The sequence below is a fragment of the Hylobates moloch genome, unplaced genomic scaffold (genome assembly GCF_009828535.3).
Source record: "Hylobates moloch isolate HMO894 unplaced genomic scaffold, HMol_V3 SCAFFOLD_12, whole genome shotgun sequence".
Lineage (NCBI taxonomy): Eukaryota > Metazoa > Chordata > Mammalia > Primates > Hylobatidae > Hylobates > Hylobates moloch.
In genome coordinates this window covers 45837164-45858690 of record NW_026652287.1, presented here as the reverse complement: position 1 = coordinate 45858690, position 21527 = coordinate 45837164, and the positions used below count along the sequence as shown (strand labels likewise).

At 55.1% G+C, this 21527-nt stretch overlaps 3 protein-coding genes across 5 annotated transcripts in view; 2 read left to right on the top strand and 1 right to left on the bottom strand.

Moving 5' to 3' along the window:
* Positions 1-1777: 1777 nt before the first annotated feature.
* KLF1 (KLF transcription factor 1) lies at positions 1778-4534 on the top strand. The gene is made up of 3 exons (XM_032169856.2): positions 1778-1864; positions 2817-3642; positions 3897-4534. The coding sequence occupies exons 1-3, from the start codon at positions 1778-1780 to the stop codon at positions 4070-4072; spliced, it is 1089 nt and encodes a 362-aa protein (XP_032025747.1). The 3' UTR covers positions 4073-4534.
* A 2898-nt stretch (positions 4535-7432) lies between these two features.
* DNASE2 (deoxyribonuclease 2, lysosomal) lies at positions 7433-14168 on the top strand. Its single transcript, XM_032169844.2, has 6 exons — positions 7433-7634; positions 7772-7952; positions 8044-8122; positions 10535-10699; positions 10790-10987; positions 12932-14168. Exons 1-6 carry the CDS (start codon positions 7549-7551, stop codon positions 13303-13305), a joined length of 1083 nt encoding a protein of 360 aa, XP_032025735.1. The 5' UTR covers positions 7433-7548; the 3' UTR covers positions 13306-14168.
* Positions 14169-14358: 190 nt separating this feature from the next.
* MAST1 (microtubule associated serine/threonine kinase 1) overlaps positions 14359-21527 on the bottom strand; it is a 47943-nt gene continuing 40774 nt past the window's right edge. For all 3 annotated transcript variants that reach the window (XM_032169841.2, XM_032169842.2, XM_032169840.2), the window contains 6 exons: positions 20756-20962; positions 20308-20537; positions 18631-18753; positions 18405-18541; positions 15801-15988; positions 14359-15703 (listed from right to left, as the gene is read on the bottom strand). In XM_032169841.2, coding sequence (XP_032025732.1) covers positions 14442-15703; positions 15801-15988; positions 18405-18541; positions 18631-18753; positions 20308-20537; positions 20756-20962 — 2147 coding nt within the window. In that variant the 3' untranslated portion in view covers positions 14359-14441. The remainder of the gene's footprint in view (positions 15704-15800; positions 15989-18404; positions 18542-18630; positions 18754-20307; positions 20538-20755; positions 20963-21527) is intronic.

Genomic DNA, 21527 nt, shown 5'->3' with positions numbered 1-21527 from the left:
CAGGCATGAGCCACTACTCACTGCTCCCAGCCTGTTTTGTTTTTGTTTTTTAGAGACAGAGTCTCGCTCTGTAGCCCAGGCTGGAGTGCAGTGGCGTGATCTTGGCTCACTGCAACCTCTGCCTCCCAGGCTCAAGTGATTCTTGTGCCTCAGCCTCCCAGGTACCTGGGATTAGCGGCGTATGCCACCATCCCTAGACAATTTTTTACTTTTAGTAGAGACAGGGTTTCACTGTGTTGGCCAGGCTGGTCTCGAACTCCTGGCCTCAGGTGATCTGCCTGCCTCAGCTTCCCAAAGTGCTGGGATTACAAGCATGTGACACCATGCCCAGCTAATTTTTGTATTTTTAGCAGAGAGAGGGCTTCACCATGTTGGCCAGTCTGGTCTCGACCTCCTGACCTCAAGTGATCTCCCCACCTTGGCTTCCCAAAGTGCTGGGGTTACAAGTGTGAGCCACCGTACCTGGCCTTGTTTTTGTTTGTGTCACCCACGTTGATCTGCCAGGAATAAAGATAGCCACCCAACTTTTTTTTTTTTTTTTCAGCGATGGAGTCTTGCTCTCTGTCCCCCAGGCTGGACTGCAGTGGTGTGATTATAGTTCAGTGCAGCTCCGACCTCCTGGGCCCAGGCAATCCTCCCATCTCAGCCTCCTGAGTAGCTGGGACTATGGGCATGCATCACCACTCACAGCTTTTTGTTGGAGAGATAGGTTCTATGTTGCCCAGGCTGGTCTTGAAATCCTGGCGTCAAGTGATCCTTCTGCCTCAGTCTTCCAATGAATGACTATGAGTTATGTGTCTGTAATACGTATCCATGTCCCCTTCCCAGGCTCCCAGGGCACCAGAGTGGAGGTTCCTGTTGTAGAAACTCAGATCCTCTCCTCACGTTGGGCAGAATCAACGAGCAGCCAGGCCCAGAGCCAGGGTACTGGTCTCCTGCAGGTCAGATACTGCCTGTGGCTTGATCCAGTGGTCCTATCCCACCCAGGAGGAGAGAGGATCACTTTTCCCTTGGCTGCCCCCATTGCACTAAAGCAGCTGGCACTGAACCAGCCTCCAGGCAGTCCCATGCAGTGCCACCGAAGGGTCCCCAGTAGCCAATGGTGGGCCAGTTGGCAGGGGCTTCCTCCTGCTGCAGGGCTCAGACCCTGGGAGGTCCCAACCCAGACAAATTGAAAGCCAGGCTAATTTGAAGACCCAACCCCCAGCCCTCCCCTTCACTGGAGGACAGAGCTCTAGCTGGCCTGGGCCCCCACCTGATAGCAGCCTCCAACGTCTGGGGTGTCTGATAATGCTTGGCGGGGAGCTTGTGCCAAGTCCCGCCATCGGCACGGTTGTTGCTGTTTACTGGGGAGGGGGAGGGCTGCGGAGCCTCAATCAGGGGGACGAGGGTCCCACAGCTTCTTCCCAGAATACCCTTTCTGCCTTTTCCAGGAAAGTAAACTGAGGGAAGACCCCCAAGTCTCTCCTTCTTTAGAGACCCAATGTCTCTTTTTACCCAGCACCTGGACCCTCAAACCCTGAATCTCCCAACCCCTGATATTTGACTTGGCTTTGGACACAAGGTTAGTCTTTAAGCCCCAGCCCCAGACAGGCCAATGTGAAGTTTGTGCCCCAGAAACAGTGATCCCCCCCCTTGCCTCGCCTCGCCTTATCAGAGGCTGCAGCCAATCAGCTAAGGGCAGAGAGGAGCCCTCGAAGGGGCTATCACAGCCTCAGAGTTCACGAGGCAGCCGAGGAAGAGGAGGCTTGAGGCCCAGGGTGGGCACCAGCCAGCCATGGCCACAGCCGAGACCGCCTTGCCCTCCATCAGCACACTGACCGCCCTGGGTCCCTTCCCGGACACACAGGATGACTTCCTCAAGGTGGGGCCTAGAAGGTGGGGTCTAGGTGGGCTGGCTGGAATCCAAGGCCACAGTCACAGACCAGCAGGGTCCAGACCTGCATCTTGACCTGAAATCAAGAGATTTAACCAGGACTGAGGAACACTCAGTCCAGGTGAGGGGATCTCAGCTTAGTCTGGCAGGGGGTGAGGAGGGTGGTCTAGGGGTTTGAGGTTCTAAGTGATCTATTTCGGTAATAGAAAACGAAGGTAGCCTGGGCAACATGGTGAAACCCTATCTCTACAAAAAATAACAAAAACATTAGCCAGGCATGGGGGCGTGTGCCTGTAGTCCGAGGTACTCTGTAGGCTGATGCAGGAGGATCATTAGAGCCCAGGAGAGTAAGGATACAGTGAGCTGCACCACTGCATTCCAGCCTGGGCAAAAGAGTAAGACCCCATCTCAAGAAAAAAAAAAAAAGGAACCAGATCTAGGCTCACAGACAGTCTACCAGATAACAGCGGGAAATGATGAATGTGTCTGGGGGACATCCAAAATTTCGGAATTAATCTTGTTTTGGGAGACAGGGAAGGAGAGGGATGTTCTGGGGGGAAACTAAGTCAAGGCTCGCATCCTCTCCCCCTCCGCCAGTTTTCCATCTCCAGCAGCTCTGCTACGCCTTCCCCCATCCCCGAGTGTGGTTCCAGATAGTGGAAGTCTTATCTCCTGTCTCCAGCCAGACCTGATCGGCTTCTGTCCCTGGAGCTGGGGGGGGGGGGGGGGGGGGGGGGGGGGGGGGGGGGGGGGGGGGGGGGGGGGGGGGGGGAGGGGGGAGAGGGGCGGCTAGAGGGGCAGTGTTGGGGAAGTGGGACAGACAGACAGGCAAACAAGACCCCTTTCCAAAGCCTCTGCGTCAGAGTGTCCAGCCCGCGATGTCCCTGGGCAGGGCACCCCAGTGTCCACCGAACCTCGAGCTGCCTGCTCCCTCCCGCAGTGGTGGCGCTCCGAAGAGGCGCAGGACATGGGCCCGGGTCCCCCTGACCCCACGGAGCCGCCCCTCCACGTGAAGTCTGAGGACCAGCCCGGGGAGGAGGAGGACGATGAGAGGGGCGCGGACGCCACCTGGGACCTGGATCTCCTCCTCACCAACTTCTCGGGCTCGGAGCCGGGTGGCGCGCCCCAGACCTGCGCTCTGGCGCCCAGCGAGGCCCCCGGGGCGCAATATCCGCCGCCGCCGGAGACTCTGGGCGCATATGCTGGCGGCCCGGGGCTGATGGCTGGGCTCTTGGGTTCGGAGGATCACTCGGGTTGGGTGCGCCCTGCCCTGCGAGCCCCGGCTCCCGACGCCTTCGTGGGCCCAGCCCTGGCTCCAGCCCCGGCCCCCGAGCCCAAGGCGCTGGCGCTGCAACCGCTGTACCCGGGGCCCGGCACCGGCTCCTCGGGCGGCTACTTCCCGCGGACCGGGCTTTCAGTGCCTGCGGCGTCGGGCGCCCCCTACGGGCTGCTGTCCGGGTACCCCGCGATGTACCCGGCGCCTCAGTACCAAGGGCACTTCCAGCTCTTCCGCGGGCTCCAGGGACCCGGGTCCGGTCCCGCCACGTCCCCGTCCTTCCTGAGTTGTTTGGGACCCGGGACGGTGGGCACTGGACTCGGGGGGACTGCAGAGGATCCAGGTGTGACAGCCGAGGCCGCGCCATCCAAGCGCGGCCGACGTTCGTGGGCGCGCAAGAGGCAGGCAGCGCACACGTGCGCGCACCCGGGTTGCGGCAAGAGCTACACCAAGAGCTCCCACCTGAAGGCGCATCTGCGCACGCACACAGGTGAGGGGGCGGGACCTGGACATGAGAAAGGGCGTGGCACTCGCTGTAGTTACGGGGAAGAAGGGTTGCAGAGGGCGGGACTTGGTCTTGGCTGGCCTCTGAGAGTGAGTGCCTCTTTCAATTTTGTGCCCTAGGGGCCTCACTTTGTTTATCCTAGTCCTAGCCCAGGCTGAGTAAAGGGGTGTGGCCAGATGCAGGGGACCCGGGGACATGACTGGGCTGACAGTGGCGCTTATGGCTTCCTTGTCCCCTAGGGGAGAAGCCATACGCCTGCACGTGGGAAGGCTGCGGCTGGAGATTCGCACGCTCGGACGAGCTGACCCGCCACTACCGGAAACACACGGGGCAGCGCCCCTTCCGTTGCCAGCTCTGCCCACGTGCTTTTTCGCGCTCTGACCACCTGGCCTTGCACATGAAGCGCCACCTTTGAGCCCTGCCCTGGCACTTGGACTCTCCTGAGGACTGGGGATGGGACAAGAAGCCTGTCTGGTGGTCTCTTCACACGGACGCGCGTGACACAATGCTGGGTGGCTTTCCCACGAATGGACCCTCTCCTGGACTCGCGGTCCCAAAGATCTACCCAATACCAAACACGGACCCATAGACAGCCCTGGGGGAGCCTCTTACGGAAAATCCGACAAGCCTTCAGCCACAGGGAGCCACACAGAGATGTCCAAACTGTCATGCAAACCCAGTGAGACAGATCGCCAAATAAACGGACTCAGTGGACACTCAGACCAGCTCCCAGATGGCCCTGGACAGCAGGAGAGGGTGTGGGATGAGGCTTCCCAGAGACCCTGGGTCTAGAAAGCGGCTCCTGAAGGTCCCTGATTGTGGCTGATATTAACTGTCAATGGTTATGGGTCCTATAAAAATGCCCCTCCCAGATAAAGCTTAAGCGTTGGCCTGAATTTTTGGGTTTTGGAGGCTGGAAGATGGCAGGAGGCTGTAAACCTAGAGGTCATATTAGAGGGCCTTACACACCCTCATCTCCTAAACTACAGTGACACCCCTCAACTCCAACAAGCCCCCTTAGGCACTGCAGGCCTTGCTGTCCTCTCTTTTCCCGCCCAGTTCAGGCTACACCGTCCTTGTCTTCTGCCTTGAACCCTGCGGACATTGACAGCAAACATCTCCCTGCAGTTAAGAGTCCACAGCCTATGAATGCCCAGGGGGTTCATCTTGCCCACTGTCCAGATAGAGCCAATTTATCAAGACAGAGGGATTGCAATAGAGAAAGAGTTTAATCCACATACAGCCAGCTAAATGGGAGATCGGAGTTTTATTACTTGAATCAGCCTCCCTGAAAATTCAGAGGCTAGGGTTATTCAAGAACAGTTTGGTGGGCAGGAGGGCTAGGGAATGGGCGCCTTGATGCAATCCTGGGGCTGTGGAAAACAGTTGCTGAGTCGGCTTCTGGGTGGGGACCATAGAGTCGCTAGTCTGGGTGGAGTCATCCAGTTGTCAGATATGCAAAAAGCCTAAAAAGACATCTAAAAAGGCCAGTGTTAGGTTTTGCAATAGTCATGTTATTTGCAGAAATAACTAGGGAAGTTGCAAACCTTGTGACCTCCAGAATAATGGCTGACCATCTTTGTTTTTGTTTTTGAGACGGAGTCTTGCTCTCGCCCAGGCTGGAGTGCAGTGGTGCCATCTCTGCTCACTGCAACCTCTGCCTCCTGGGTTCAAGTGATTCTCCTGTGTCAGCCTACCAGGTAGCTGGGATTACAGGCACATGCCACCACGCCCGGCTAGTTTTTGTATTTTTAAAAGAGACAGGGTTTCGAAATGTTGGCCAGGCTGGTTTCGAAATCCTGACCTCAGGTAATCCACCGGCCTCGGCCTCTCAAAGTGCTGGGATTACACGCGTGAGGCACTGCACCCGGCCGAAATAATGGCTGGTCATAATTTAACTACTACGACTACATTTTAGCAGAATTCAGGCTCCTTTCATCCTCCTAACCCAGTGCCCTTTCATTATTTCTACAAAGGCAGTTTAGTCTGGGGAAGGGCTATTATCATTTAAGCTATAAACTAAATTCCTCCCAAAATTAGCTTGGGACCGGGCATGGTGGCTCCCTCTTTAATCCCAGCAATTTGGCAGGCTGAGGCAGGCAGATCACTTGAACCCAGGAGTTCGACACCAGCCTGAGCCCCAAGGTGAAACCCCATCTCTACCAAAAATGGCAAAACCTAGTCTCTGCCAAAAATACAAAAATTAGCTGGGCATGTGGCACATGCCTGTAACCCCAGCTACTCAGGAAGCTGAGGCAGGAGGATCGCTTGAACCTAGGAGGCGGATGTTGCAGTGAGTTGAGATGACACCACTGGACTCCAGCCTGGGCGACAGAGTGAGACAACATGTCAAAAAAAAAAAAAAAGTTAGCTTGGCCCCACACCCAGGAATGACCAAGTAAGGGCAGTTTGGAGATTAAAGGCAAGATGGAGTTGATTAGGTCAGAGCTCTTTCATTGACATAATTTTCTGTCATAATTTTTGCAAAGGCAGTTTCAAGCCAGTACTCAGATTCCCATAGCCCTTTGCCCTGCCATGATCCTTTGAGGCTGAGGTAGGAGAATCACTTGAACCCAGGAGTTCCAGAGCAGCCTGGGCAACGTAGTGAGACCCTCATCTCTGCAATGAACAATTATCTGGGTGTGGTGGCACAGGCCTGTAGTACCAGCTACCTTGGAGGATCTCTTGATCCCAGTAGGTTGAGGCTGCAGTGAACCGTGAACAGCTAGAACTGCATTCTAGCCTGGGTGAGAAACCATTATCCTGTCTCAAAACGGCAAAAAACAAACGTACAGTCACCTCTTTGCTAGCTCAAGGGATCCTGGAGAAAACGTGCAGAATGAAAAAGGGGAGTCTGGGTGGGGTGGATTACATGCCTATAATCCCAGCACTTTGGGAGGCAAGGCAGGTGGATCCCTTGAGCTCAGGAGTTGAGCCTGAGCCACATAGTGAAATCGCGTTTCCAAAAAAACTACAAAAATTAGCTGGGCATAGTGGCATGTGCCTGTGATCCCAGCTACTCGGGAGGCTGAGGTGAGAGGATCACTTGAGCTGGGGAGGCAGAGGTTGCAGTGAGCCAAGATTGCGCCACTGCACTCCGGCCTGGGCAACAGAGCAAGATATTGTCCGGAAAAAAAAAAAAAAAAAAAGAAAGAAAAAGGGGAAGATCCACTGTAACGCAAACGCTTCTTAAGGGGCGCGGTGGCTCACTTCTGTAATCTCGGCACTTTCGGGGGCCGAGGCTGGTGGATCACGAGGTCAGGAGTTCGACACCAGCTAGTCAACAGGGAAAAACCCCGTCTCTACTAAAGCTACAAAAATTAGCCGGGCGTGGTGTCGGGCGCCTGTAATCCCAGCTACTCGGGAGGCTGAGGCAGGATAATCGCTTTAATCAGGAAGGTGGAGGTTGCAGTGAACCGAGATCGTGCTGTTGCACTCCAGCCTGGGCGACAAGAGTGAAACTCCGTCTTAAAAAAAAAAAAAAGGAAGAAGAACAAAGGTCACAAGAGTTGGACCCAGGTTGTAGGGCTGGAATCAAAAATAAAATCAAACTTGTGCCTGATCCAGAAACCCGGGCAGGAGTTGGGTCAGACAGAAGAGTGTGGGCTGGGATTAGCTACCACGAAAAGGAACGGTGGCCAGGCTCCAGGAGACGCTGGAGCGCCGGACCCGTCGTGGGCGTGGTCTGGGCAGACTCTGGGCTGCCTTTTGCCTCTCCAAAACGCAGCGTCGCGTCTCGGGGGAGGAGTCTCTACCCTCGTGATGTCCCCGCCCAGGTTCCCAGGCAAGTTTAGGGAAGTGAAAGGCGCCAGGTGCCAGTCCTGGCCTCTGTTGTAACCCAGCGCCCCGCAGTCCCGACACAGATTCCTGGATCTCAGCCCTATAGCAGCGATGATCCCGCTGCTGCTGACAGCGCTGCTGTGCGTCCCCGCCGGGGCCCTGACCTGCTACGGGGACTCCGGGCAGCCTGTAGACTGGTGAGTGAGCAGCAAGGGGCCTACCATCGCCCCGGGGTCCGGCGGGGGTCACTCGACCGGGATGGCTACCTCCTCGGGGAACCCTGGGGTGCCTTCTCTTCCCTCTCTCCTATTTCTGTGCATTCTCCGACCTCCAGGTTCGTGGTCTACAAGCTGCCAGCTCTTAGAGGGTCCGGGGAGGCGGCGCAGAGAGGGCTGCAGTACAAGTATCTGGACGAGAGCTCCGGAGGCTGGCGGGACGGCAGGGGACTCATCAACAGCCCGGAGGGGGCCGTGGGCCGGAGCCTGCAGCCGCTGTACCGGAGCAACACCAGCCAGGTGAAGGGGGCCCCGGGCCAAATAGGGGCGAAACTCTAGGGCCGCCCTGCCTGGGAGGAGTTTCACGTTGCCTCCGTTTATCCGCCCCCAGCTCGCCTTCCTGCTCTACAATGACCAACCGCCTCAACCCAGCAAGGCTCAGGACTCTTCCATGCGTGGGCACACGAAGGGTGAGGCCTGGATTGGGGGCTGGGGAGAGACTCGGGTCCCATTTTTCCAAGCTAACCCCTGACGTGCATGGGGTGGTCAGGGAGATCTGCACTGTCAGACCCTGGGCATCTATTCCCCCCAACTTTTTTTTTCTTTGTTTTTGAGACGGTGGGAATTCGCTCTGTCACCCAAGCTGGAGTGCAGTGGCACAATCTTGGCTCACTGCAATCTCTGCCTCTGGGGTTGAAGTAATTCTCCTGTCTCAGCCTCCCAAGTAGCTGATATTAAAGGCGTGCCGCCACACCAGGCTAATTTTTATATTTTTAGTACAGACGAGGTTTCACCATGTTGGTCAGGCTGGTCTCGAACTCCTGTGATCTACCTCAAGTGATATACCCGCCTTGGCCTCCCAAACTGCTGGGATTACAGGAATGAGCCACTCTGCTCAGCCGAGTTCCTATGCATTTTTCCAAGCTAACCCCTGACCTCCATAGTAGGGTGGGAGATCTCCCCTGTCAGACCTTGGGCATCTATTTCCCCCATTTTATTTTCTTTTAGACAAGGTCTCACCCAGAGTCACCTAGGCTGGAGTGCAGTATCACAGCTCACTGCAGCCTTGACCTCTCAGGGCTCAGCTGATCCTCCTACCTCAGCCTCCCAAGTACTGGGCCTGCCGGTACCCCCCACCATGCCTGGCTTTTTTTTTTTTTTTTTTTTTTTTTTGCGACACTCTCTCTCCATCACCCAGGCTGGAGTTCGGTGGCACAATCTCAGCTCACTGCAATCTCTGTCTCCCCAGTTCAAGCGATTCTTCTGCCTCAGCCTCTGGAGTAGTTGGGATTACAGGTGTGCACCACCACGCCTGGCTAAATTTTGTATTTTTTAGTAGAGATGGGGTTTTACCAGGTTGGACAGGCTGATCTTGAACTCCTGACCTCAGATGATCCACCTGCCTCGGCCTCCCAAAGTGCTGGGATTACAGGCGTGAGCCACCATACCTGGCCTACTTTTTGTATTTTTGTAGAGTGGGGTTTTGCCATGTTGCCCAGGCTGGTCTCGAAGTCCTGGTTCAAGCAATCCACCCACCTTGGCCTCTTAATGTGCTGCAATTACCGGCATGAGCCGCCACACCTGGCCTGTTTCCTTACCTTATATTAATCTTGGCATTATTCTGGACTATAAGAGTTTATGCCTGCAAAAACTGAGCTCAGCTGTGGTTCTAACACTGCTGGCACGCTCTCTAAGCCCCGCTGCACACTGAGCTCAGCTGTGGTTCTAACACTGCTGGCACGCTCTCTAAGCCCCGCTGCAAACTGAGCTCAGCTGTGGTTCTAACACTGCTGGCACGCTCTCTAAGCCCTGCTGCAAACTGAGGGTGTTCCTGGTTGCAGAAGAGCTTGCTGGGAGGCCTAGAGCAATACCCTCTAATTGCCTTTTTTTTTTTTTTTTTTTTTTTATTGCCTTTTTTTTTTTTTTTTTTTTTGAGAAGGAGTTTTGCTCTTGTTACCCAGGCTGGAGTGCAATGGTGCAATCTCGGCTCACCGCAACCTCCGCCTCCTGGGTTCAAGCGATTCTCCTGCATCAGCCTCCCTAGTAGCTGGGATTACAGGCATGCGCCACCATGCCTGGCTAATGTATTTTTAGTAGAGATGAGGTTTCTCCATGTTGGCCAGGCTGGTCTTGAACCCCCAACCTCAGGTGATCTGCCCTCCTCGGCTTCCCAAAGTGCTGGGATTACACTGCGCGGGGCCTGCCTTCTTTTTTTAAATTTTTATTTATGTATTTACTTATTTATTTATTTACTTACTTACTTACTTATGTTTGAGATGAAATTTTGCTCTGTGGCCCAGGCTGGAGTGCAGTGGTGGATCTCAGCTCACTGCAACCTCCGCCTCCCAGGTTCAAGCGATTCTCCTGCCTCAGACTACTGAGTAGCTGGGATTACAGGCGTCCACCACCATGCCCAGCTAATTTTTGTTCTTTTTTTTTGAAATGGAGCCTCGCTCTGTCGCCCAAGCTGGAGTGCAGTGGCACCATCTCCGCTCACTGCAACCTCCGCCTCCCGGGTTAATGCCATTCTCCTGCCTCAGCCTCCCGAGTAGCTGGGACTACAGGCGCCCACCACCATGCCCGGCTAATTTTTTATATTTTTAGTACAGACAGGGTTTCACCGTGTTAGCCAGGATGGTCTCGATCTCCTGACCTCATGATCCACCTGCCTCGGCCACCTAAAGTGCTGGGATTACAGGCGTGAGCCACCACGCCCGGCCTAATTTTTGTATTTTTAGTAGAGATGGGGTTTCACCATGTTGGCCAGGCTGATTTCTAACTCCTGACCTCAGGTGATCTGTCTGTCTCGGTCTCCCAAAGTGCTGGGATTACAGGTGTAAGCCACTGCGCCCAACCTCCTCTAATGCCTTCTTTTGGTGCAGGTGTCCTGCTCTTCGACCACGATGGGGGCTTCTGGCTGATCCACAGTGTACCTAACTTCCCTCCACCGGCCTCCTCTGCTGCATACAGCTGGCCTCATAGCGCCTGTACCTACGGGCAGACCCTGCTCTGTGTGTCTTTTCCCTTCGCTCAATTCTCGAAGATTGGTGAGTGGAGTCAGGGACACAGGATAAGTCCTGGGTTTACTGACCAGAACCTGGAACGATCTTGCATTTCCTCCTCCCCTTGTCCTCCAGGCAAGCAGCTGACCTACACCTACCCCCAGGTCTATAACTACCAGCTGGAAGGGATCTTTGCCCAGGAATTCCCCAACTTGGAGAATGTGGTCAAGGGCCACCACGTTAGCCACGAACCCTGGAACAGCAGCATCACACTCACATCCCAGGCCGGGGCTGTTTTCCAGAGCTTTGCCAAGTTCAGCAAATTTGGAGATGGTGAGTCTCAAGGTTGAGGGTTGGAGAGCTCCTTCTCTGCAGACGGGGTGACTGGTGTGGCCATGGCTGAGTTCGAGTCAGGGGTAGAGACCAGGTCCGTTTGGGAGCTATAATCACATGATCAGTGAACAGACCTGGGTTCAAACCCTGGATTCTGGCTGTGTGATGTATAATTTCACCTGAGCCTTGGTCTACTCATCTGAAAAATGGGGATACTGACATCTACTTAAAAAACTGTGAATGAAGTGGTGCATGTAAGTCATTTGGGCAACAGAGGTGGTGCCTCACTCCTGTAATCCCAGTTACCTGGGAGGCTGAGGCAGGAGGATCATTTGAAGACAGGTGTCCAAGACAAGCCTGGGCAACATAGCAAGACCTCATCTCTACAAAATTAAAAATTAGCCAGGCTCGGCCGGGCGCGGTGGCTCACGCTTGTAATCCCAGCACTTTGGGAGGCCGAGGCGGGCGGATCACGAGGTCAGGAGATCGAGACCACGGTGAAACCCCGTCTCTACTAAAAATACAAAAAATTAGCCGGGCGTAGTGGCGGGCGCCTGTAGTCCCAGCTACTCGGAGAGGCTGAGGCAGGAGAATGGCGTGAACCCGGGAGGCGGAGCTTGCAGTGAGCCGAGATTGCGCCACTGCACTCCAGCCTGGGTGACAGAGCGAGACTCCGTCTCAAAAAAAAAAAAAAAAAAAAAAAAAAAATTAGCCAGGCACTTGGGAGGCTGAGGCAGGAGGATAAATTGAACCCAGAGTTTCAGACCGCAGTGAGCTATGGTGACTCTACTGCACTCCAGCCTGGACGACAGAGCAAGACCCTGTCTTTATTTAAAAATAAATAAATAGGCTGGGTGCAGTGGCTCATGCCTGTAATCCCAGCACTTTGGGAGGCCGACGCGGGCAGATCATGAGGTCAGGAGATCCAGACCATCCTGGCTAACATGGTGAAACTCTGTCTCTACTAAAAGTACAAAAATTAGCCGGGCATGGTGGCGGGCGCCTGTAGTCCCAGTTACTCGGGAGGCTGAGGCAGGAGAATGGCATGAACCTGGAAGGTGGAGCTTGAAGTGAGCCAAGATTGTGCCACTGTACTCCAGCCTGGGTGACAGAGTGAGACTCTGTCTCAAAATAAATAAATAAATACAAATAAATAGGCCAGGCACAGTGGCTCACACCTGTAATCCCAGTCGAGGCAGGAGGATCGCTTGAGCCCAGGAGTTTGAGACCAGCCTGGGCAACATAGCGGGACCCCATCTCTACAAAAAAAATTTAATTAGTGGGGTATAGTGGCACACACGTGTAGTACCCACTACTCAGGAGGCTGAGGTGGGAGAATAGCTTGAGCCCAGGAGGTTGAGGCTGCAAGTGAGTTGTGATCCTGCCACTGCACTCCAGCTGGGGCGTCAGAATGAGACCCAGTCTCAAAATAAATAAGTTAATTAATTAAAAACACTTAGGGCCAGACACGGTGGCTTCCCTGTAATCCCAACATTTTGGGAGACAGAGGCGGGTGGATCACTTGAGCCCAGGAGTTCAAGACCAGTCTGGCCAACATGGTGAAACTCCATCTCTACTAAAAATACAAAAATTAGCTGGGCGTGGTGGAGGGTGCCGGCTGATTACAGGGTCAGGAGTTTGAGACCAGCCTGGCCAACATGGTGAAACCCCTCTTTATTAAAAAATTAGCCGGGTGTGGTTGTGCATGCCTGTAGTCCCAGCTACTCAGGAGGCTGAGGCAGGAGAATCACTTGAACCTCGGAGGCAGAGGTTGCAATGAGCCTAGATTGCACCAATACACTCTAGCCTGGGCGACAGAGCAAGATTCCATGTCAAAAAAAAAAAAAAGGAAATATGGAAACTGAGCTGAGAGAGGAGAAGTGGACGAGGGACTCCCTAGCAGTGGCCCTGACCCTACCTGTGCCCTCTCTCCATCCTTTGCAGACCTGTACTCCGGCTGGTTGGCGGCAGCCCTTGGTACCAACCTGCAGGTCCAGTTCTGGCACAAAACTATAGGCATCCTGCCCTCTAACTGCTCGGATATCTGGCAGGTTCTTAATGTGAACCAGATAGCTTTCCCTGGACCAGCCGGCCCAAGCTTCAACAGCACAGAGGACCACTCCAAATGGTGCGTGTCCCCAAAAGGGCCCTGGACCTGCGTGGGTGACATGAATCGGAACCAGGGAGAGGAGCAACGGGGTGGGGGCACACTGTGTGCCCAGCTACCAGCCCTCTGGAAGGCCTTCCAACCACTGGTGAAGAACTACCAGCCCTGTAATGGCATGGCCAGGAAGTCCAGCAGAGCTTATAAGAGCTAACCCTTATGGCCAGGTGCAGTGGCTCACGTATGTAATGCCAGCGCTTTGGAAAGCCAAGGAGGGAGGATCACTTGAACTCAGGAATTCGAGACCAGCCTGGGCTACATAGTGAGACCACATCTCTACTAGAACTTAAAAAAAAGTTAGCTGGGCGTGGTGATAAATGCCTGTAGTCCCAGCCACTGAAGCCAGAGGATCGATTGAACCAGGGAGATCATGGTCACAGTGAACAATGATTACACCAACCTGGGTCACATAGCAAGACTGTTTCAAAAAAAAAAAAAAGGGGGGGGGGTGGCGGGCGGGCACAGTGGCTCACATCTGTAACCCCAGCACTTTGGGAGGCTGAGATGGGCGGATCACTTGATGTCAGGAGTTCGAGACCAGCCTGGCCAACATGGTAAAAACCCATATCCATTAAAAATATTTAAAAATTAGCCAGGCATGGTGGCATGCGTCTGTGGTCCCAGCTACTCGGGAGGCTGAGGCAGCAGAATCACTTGAACTCGGGAGGCAGAGGTTGTTGTGAGCTGAGATAACGCCACGGCACTTCAGCCTGGGTGACAGAATGAGACTCCGTATCAAAAAAAAAAAAAAAAGAAAAAAGAAAAAGAAAACCTAAGGGCTCAGGAACCACTTTGGACTTGATTTTGAATCCCAGTTCATCCCCTTCCTAGCTGTATGACCTTGATTGTGTGCCTTAACCGGTCTGTGACACAGTCTACCTGTCTGCAAAATGGGAAACATAATACCTGCCATCAGGATTGTTGAGGAGTAAATAAATGGAAATTGGTGGACGAGGCTGTTAACCTTTTCTTCAGGTGGGCACTGGGACACAAGAGCATCGCAGCATCAATTCTCCCCCTAAAGGTTTGGGGGCAGTTGGTGCAGAGGTGAGACCAGAAGTGGGACCACAAGAGGTGTCTATCAAAAATTCCCTCCACTCTCCATGGTAACCAGAACTGGAATCCCACCTCCCAAAAAACACCTGGGCATGGGGGTAGGGTCGTGTGCTGTCTCGCCTTGCCTGGAGAGGAGTGAGCCCCAGAAAACTCACGCAGCACGGACGCACTTTATTTATATGTGTACATATGTATACAGGCGGCTGTACAGCGCGGGGCCGATGCCCTCCTTGGCTATGGTCCCGGGGGTGCGGGACTGGACACTCCTTTTTTGGTCAGGCCTGCTGGGGGCACAGCTTCAGCAGGGCACCGGGAGGTCAGCCCCAATTCAGGCTTGGTGCCCGAGCCCAAGAGGGATGCGGGTGGGACTGGGGTCGCTGCACTGCTGGGTGCACTGCACTTCCCTGGGGCTAAGGAGGGTGTCTGGGGCTCCGGGGAGAGCTTTGGGGAGGCGGGCTTGGAGCGAGGCCCGCTCAGCGTGGTGCGCTCCTCCACCACCTCCAACACCCAGCGCTCCCGGCCCCGGGGGGCCTCGGGCACGGAAGGCGCCAGGGGTGCGGGTTCCTGCAACCCCTTGGAGTCCGTGCCCAGAGGCGGAGGCACCACAGCCTTAGCCCCGGGCCGCGCAGGCTCTACGACAATGGGTACCAGGGGCGTGCCCGCCTCGCCAGAGCTGCTGCGCCGGCCGGTCTCGTGTTCCTGCACCGGGCTCAGCGCCGCCTTGGCCACAGCCCTGGCCATCCCGCCAGTGCCATCCTCCGTCTGCACGCTCTGATGCCGCGTGCAGCCGACGTCCCGCTCCAGGGTCCGGCCACCAGGGGTCGTCGCGCGGGGTGGGGTGCACGCCTCGGCGCCCCCCGGGGATTCCTTCTCCTTGCTTGACACTGGTGGCCTGGAGGCACCCTCGGGCAGCAACGGGTCCGCGCCCAGGCTCAAAGGTGACTCCTGTCGGCCCAGGCGGCGGACAGCGACCTGCCGGGGCGCGCCAGGGCCCTCGACTGGGGGCGTCTCACCGTCGGACTCCGCAAGGCTATGCAGCGCCAGCTCGCCATGGAAGTCCTTGCGGAAATCCGGGTGGCCCACCTCGAGGCTGTGTTTGCGCAGCGCGCCCTTCTTGTCCGCACTCAAAGAGGCTCCCAGCTTCTCAGCCGACTGCACGCGCTTGAGGAGCGGCGAACGAGGGGGCTCGGCACTCTTGGGGCGCGGGCGCACGACGGGAGGCGATGAGTGCAGCTTGGCCGGGAAGCTCTGCGTAGTGTGCGAGCTGCCCACCGTGTGGCCCGGCAGTGGCGGCGGTGACGCCTGCGTGGGGGACGGTGTGTGTGCCAGCGGCGACAGAGGGATGTTGCCGGCCGACTTGCATCTCGCAGAGCGGTACTGGCGATGGAGCTTTGGCGACAGTCCGTGCAGCGTGCTGGGCCGAATGTGGTGCGACGCCGACGACGCAGGCGAGTTGGGCGTGCTCGATGCTGGGGAGCTGCTCTGGGATGAGGCGCCTGCGGGAGACAGGAGGTGAAGCGAGTGAGTACAGCCCGAGCACCAGCCAGGCCACCCCGCGCTGCTTGGTCCCCGCGCAGGTGCAGGAGGTAATACCTAGGTAGGCGGAGTCAGGCGTGGAGCGGTAGCTGTGCGTGGGCGAGCGCGCCGGCAGCCCGTGCGTAGGTGAGCCCGGGAGACTATCGCTGGATGACAGCGAGCGATTCAGCGACGACAGCGAGCGGCTAGTATGCAGCAGGTTCGACTGCTTCGTGATCTTCCGGAAAAGGGAGCTGCGCTTCTTGCTGCGGGACACGGAGGGGGCCAAGCCTCCTTGACCTGGACGCCAGAGCTCAGGGCTCCTCCCATTTCACGGCCTCACAACGGTGACCACCCACCCCTTCTGGCCCTTCCCTCTCCAGTTACAACCCACCTATCAAGACAAAGAACTTCCTGTAGCTCGGTGCTGCTTGGCTCCTCCCACTTCAGTCCCCACCCACCCCCTTTGGCCACTCCTAGTCCAAGCTAGAAACAAGCATCCAAACAAAACCAACCTATTCTGCCCCGCCCACCTCTCTAGCTCCTCCCTCTTCCACTACAACGCACCTATAAAGATAGAACTTCCTTTAGCTCCTCCTACTTCAGGCCCCGCCCAACTTTAGGCCACTCCCAATTCTGGCTACAAACACTCATCCAAACAAAACGAACTTTTTTTTTTTTTTTTTGAGACGAAGTTCACTCTTGTCGCCCAGGCTGGAGTGCAATGGCACGATCTCAGCTCACTGCAACCTCTACCTCCCGGGTTCAAGCGATTATCGTGCTTCAGCCTCGTGAGTAGCCTCCTGAGTAGGTGGGACTACAGGAGTGAGCCAACACTCCCATCTAATTTTTGTATTTTTAGTAGAGATGGGGTTTCACCATGTTGGTCAGGCTGGTCTCGAATTCCTGACCTCAGGTGATCCACCTGCCTCGGCCTCCCAAAGTGCTGGGATTACAGTCGTGAACCACCTCGCCCGGCCAAAAACAACCTCTTCTAGTCCTGCCCACCCCTCTAGTCCCTCCGTCTTGCACTACAACCCACCCATCAAGACAGAACTTCCCTTAACTCAGTGCTGCTTGGCTCCTCCCTCCTCCCACTTCAGGTCCCGCCCAACCTTTTGGCCACTCCCAGTCCAGGCTAGAAACACATCCAAACAAAACCAACTTAGTCCCACTTGCCTCTAGTCCCTCCTCTTCCACTACAACCCACCTATAAGAGCGGGAAGAAATGTATTTAACTCAACCCCATCTGGCTCCTCTCACCCAAATCCCTGTACTTGTCTGGGCCAAACTCACTGATCAAAACAGAATACTCTTCTGGTCCCACCCACCTAGCTCCTCCTATCTATAAGGGAAGATAGGATTTCAGTTGGCTGAACCTTGCCTGGCATGCTCATTCCAGATAGACATTTCTTTTTTTTTTTTTTTTTTTTTTTGAGAGGGAGTCTCGCTCTGTCGCCCAGGCTGGAGTGCAGGGGCGCGATCTTGGCTCACTGCAAGCTCCGCCTCCTGGGTTCACGCCATTCTCCTGCCTCAGCCTCTCCGAGTAGCTGGGACTACAGGCGCCTGCCACCATGCCCGGCTAATTTTATTGTATTTTTAGTAGAGACGGGGTTTCACCGTGGTCTCGATCTCCTGACCTCGTGATCCACCCGCCTCGGCCTCCCAAAGTGCTGGGATTACAAGCGTGAGCCACCGCGCCTGGCCCAGATAGACATTTCTTATTCTAGCCTTTCCCAGTTCTGTCTAAATACATCTAACAGGATAGGACCATCTCCTGGACCCCCTCTGTCTCTGGACATCTCCCTTTCCAGTTCACATCTCCTGGGCCTGCCTATATGTGCAAGACCCTCCTACAATGCTTTTCTCTGATCCTAGAAACTTGGCACAGCTTCCATTCTTGGCTCCTTCCACTTTTACGGCCCCTCTTTTTTTTTTTTTTTTTTTTTTTTTTTTAGACAGAATCTAGCTCTGTTGTCACAGCTGGACTGCAGTGGTGAGATCATAGCTCACTGCAGCCTTGACCTCCCAGGCTCAAGCAATCCTCCAACTTCAGCCTCTGAGTAGCTGAGACCACAGGTGTGTGCCACCAAACCCAGCTAGTTTTTAAAACTTTTTGTAGAGACGGGGTCTCTCTATGTTGTCCCTAATCTTGACTCCTGGGCTCAAGTGATCTTTCTGCCTCAGCCTCCCAAAGTGCTGTGATTACAGGCGTGAGTCATCCCAGCCCCTCTTTTTTTGTTTGTTTGAGACAGAGTCTCACTCTGTCGCCCAGGCTGGAGTGCAGTGGCACAATCTTGGCTCACTGCAACATTCACCTCCTGGGTTCAAGGGATTTTTCTGCCTCAGACTCCTAAGTAGCTGGGACTACAGGCAAGCGCCACCATGCCAGGCTAATATTTGTATTTTTAGTAGAGACGGGGTTTCAACATATTGGCCAGGCTGGTCTCGAACTCCTGACCTCGTGATCTGCCTGCCTCGACCTCCCAAAGTGCTGGGATTACAGGCATGAGCCACCGCGCCCAGCCCGCAGCCCCTCTTAATTGTCCTCTTCCCTTTGCTTGTTGGTCACTTGTTCCCGCCACCTTTCCCGTGCGCTTCCCTTCTCCATCCTCATCTGTGCCCCTCCTGCCTGAGTTCCACCCACTGCTCAAAGACCAGGCTGTTTATGGCTGTGCCCACCTCTCCTGGCCCTCCTTGGTGGAGGGTCGCTTGTTCCTCCGAGCCATTTTAGCCTTGTAGCTGCTGCGCCTTGCGGGACCAATGCGGATAGAGGTATTTTCAAAGGGTGTTGTGGTCACTGCTACCTTGTTGCCACTCTGGGGGAAGAATGGGGGAAAATGCTCTGCTAGGGGCTGCTCAGGTCTCCCTCACCCTCCCCTCAGGGTGCCTCCTTCCCTGCACTCACCTTAAGGATCAGCTCCACGACCTCAGGATGCACCATGCCATGCACAGGCTCCCCATTCACGTGGGTGATGAGGTCCCCAGCACAGAGTCCTGCCTCCTGGGCTGGGCCTCCTTCCTCCACGTGCTGGGAAAAGAGCACCCCATAGGGACAGGGTTAGTGGGATTGGTAACAAGGAAACCTCTTAAACTTATATGCAGGACACTTAGCTCTGCATGCATTAGAATCCTCATAACACCTTGTGAAATAGTAATTATTCCTCCCCCCACCTTTTTTTTTTTTTTTTTTGGACGGAGTCTCACTCTGTCACCCAGGCTGGAGTGCTGTGGCGCAATCCTGGCTCACTGCAACACCCGCCTCCCAGGTTCAAGCGATTCTCCTGCCTCAGCCTCCCAAGTAGCTGGGATTATAGGCATGCACCACTACCTCCGGCTAATTTTTTTTTTTTTTTTTTTTTTTTTTTTGAGACGGAGTCTCTCGCTGTGTCACCCAGGCTGGAGTGCAGTGGCGCAATGTCGGCTCACTGCAAGCTCTGCCTCCCGGGTTCACGCGATTCTCCTGTCTCAGCCTCCTGAGTAGCTGGGATTACAGGCATCCGCCACCACGCCTGGCTAATTTTTTTTGTATTTTTAGTAGAGATGGGGTTTCGCCATGTTGGTCAGGCTGGTCTCGAACTCCTGACCTCGTGATCCACCCTCGGCCTCCCAAAGTGCCGGGATTACAGGCGTGAGCCACTGCGCCTGGCCAGCTTTTGTTGTTGTTGTTGTTGTTGTTGTTTGTTTTTTTTGAGACGGAGTCTTGCTCTGTTGCCCAGGCTAGAGTACAGTGGTGCAATCTCGGCTCACTGCAAGCTCCGCCTCCTGGGTTCAAGCGATTCTCTTGCCTCAGCCTCCCAAGTAGCTGGGACTACAGGCGCCCACCACCATGCCTGGCTAATTTTTTGTATTTTTAGTAGAGACGGGGTTTCACCATGTTAGCCAGGATGGTCTCCGTCTCCTGACCTCGTGATCCACCCGCCTCGGCCTCCCAAAGTGCCGGGATTACAGGCGTGAGCCACAGCGCCCGGCCCAATTTTTGTATTTTTAATAGAAATGGGGTTTCACCATATTGGCCAGGCTAGTCTGGAACTCCTGACCTCCAGTGATCTGCCCACCTCTGCCTTCCGAAGTGCTGGGATTACAGGCCTGAGCCACTGCGCCTGGCCTATTCTCCTTATTTTGCAGATGAAGAAACAGGCTTGGCCAGGCGCAGTGGCTCATGCCTGTAATTCCAGCACTTTGGGAGGCCGAGGTGGGTGGATCACGAAGTCAAGAGATCGAGACCATCTTAGCCAACATGGTGAAACTCCGTCCCTACTAAAAATACAAAAATTAGCTGGGCGTGGTAGCGCGTGCCTGTCTGTAGTCCCAGCTACTCGGAAGGTTAAGGCAGGAGAATGGCTTGAACCCAGGAGGCGGAGGTTGCAGTGAGCCGAGATCGTGCCACTGCACTCCAGCCTGGCGACAGAGTGAGACTCCGCCTAAAATAAAAAAAGTAAAAGAAAAAAGAAACAGGTTCAGAGAGGGAAGAGGCATAGAGGGTCACAGAGGTGTCTCACCCAGGCTAACTGGTTTGAGCTGGAGGGGCCTTTTCCCCCCTACCCTCCACTCTGTGATGGAGACTCCACCCGTGAGTACTCACCCAGACAATGTGGTGGACACTATAGACATCCGAGTCACCCATGTAGACACGGATGGCACGCAGTGTGAAGCCATACTTCTTGCCCGAGCGCTGGATGGTGATGGGGGAGCGGAGCCCACTGACAGCTGGTGAGTAGTCCCGGCTGGGTGAGGAGTCCCGTGAGGATGGGTTGGAGGACAGAGATCGTGGAGACATGGGACTAGCAAGGGGTGAGCTTCCATGTGGGTCCACTACAGACACACAACCATGGACAGAAATCAGAACCAAGAAGATATACATCTCCCTGTATCTGCTCCTCCCTCCTCCCAAGTCGAAGTGGCAGAGCAGCCTCTCATTGGTCCAGCCTGGAGCCAATCACGGTGGACAGGGAAAATGCAGCATTTTCATTGGTCTGTCCTGCCTCAAATGGGGGGCAGCCCCTCCCCTGCCAGGTGGGGCCCAGCATTACCTGCAGGAATCATGACAGATAAGGCAGTGGCTGAGGCTGATTTGATGACTTTGCCCCCAGTTCGAGAAGGCCTCTTCTCTACTGTCGCATCCCCTGACATCTGCTGGTGCCGCGCCCGGCGCAGAACCAGGTCATTGGTAGCCCTTGGGCCTGATGCGTCCCCATCCTTCGAGGGTGGGCAGAGGTCGCCTGGGCGTGGGCGGTCAGCTGCAACAGAAAGCAGGTGTGTTAGCAATCAGTCCAAGGCCAGGGATTTCCCACATGCTGTTTCCCTGCCTGGAATGCTCTTCCCACTTTTTACCCCTGATGGATGGTGAGTTTCATCTGAGCAGGTAACCTGCATGCCGCACTGCTCCTCTATATAGAGACATAGTCTGTATCGGTCTGTATCACTGACTGACCATGGCATTGGGGTGTTTCTAATGTTAAGAATCCCAAATTGGGCTGGGCGCAGTGGCTCACGACTGTAACCCCAGCACTTTGGTAAGCCAAAGAAGGCAGATCACTTGAGGTCAGGAGTCGAGACCAGCCTGGCCAACATGATGAAACCCCGTCTCTACAAAAAATACAAAAATTGGCTGGGCGCGGTGGCACACGCCTCTAATCCCATCACTTTGGGAGGCCAAGGCGGGTGAATCACACGGTCAAGAGATCGAGACCATCCTGGCCAACATGGTGAAACCCCATCTCTATTAAAAGTATAAAAATTAGCTGGGCGTGGTGGCGGGCGCCTGTAGTCCCAGCTACTCAGGAGGCTGAGGCAGGAGAATCG

Excerpts from the sequence above, each read along its gene's own strand:
- KLF1 (XM_032169856.2), top strand. The coding sequence starts at position 1,778 with ATGGCCACAGCCGAGACCGCCTTGCCCTCCATCAGCACACTGACCGCC. Across the intron at positions 1,865-2,816 it reads CACAGGATGACTTCCTCAAG|TGGTGGCGCTCCGAAGAGGC; the intron begins GTGGGGCCTAGA and ends TCCCTCCCGCAG. Across the intron at positions 3,643-3,896 it reads GCATCTGCGCACGCACACAG|GGGAGAAGCCATACGCCTGC; the intron begins GTGAGGGGGCGG and ends CTTGTCCCCTAG.
- DNASE2 (XM_032169844.2), top strand. The coding sequence starts at position 7,549 with ATGATCCCGCTGCTGCTGACAGCGCTGCTGTGCGTCCCCGCCGGGGCC. Across the intron at positions 10,700-10,789 it reads CGCTCAATTCTCGAAGATTG|GCAAGCAGCTGACCTACACC; the intron begins GTGAGTGGAGTC and ends CTTGTCCTCCAG. Across the intron at positions 10,988-12,931 it reads GTTCAGCAAATTTGGAGATG|ACCTGTACTCCGGCTGGTTG; the intron begins GTGAGTCTCAAG and ends CATCCTTTGCAG.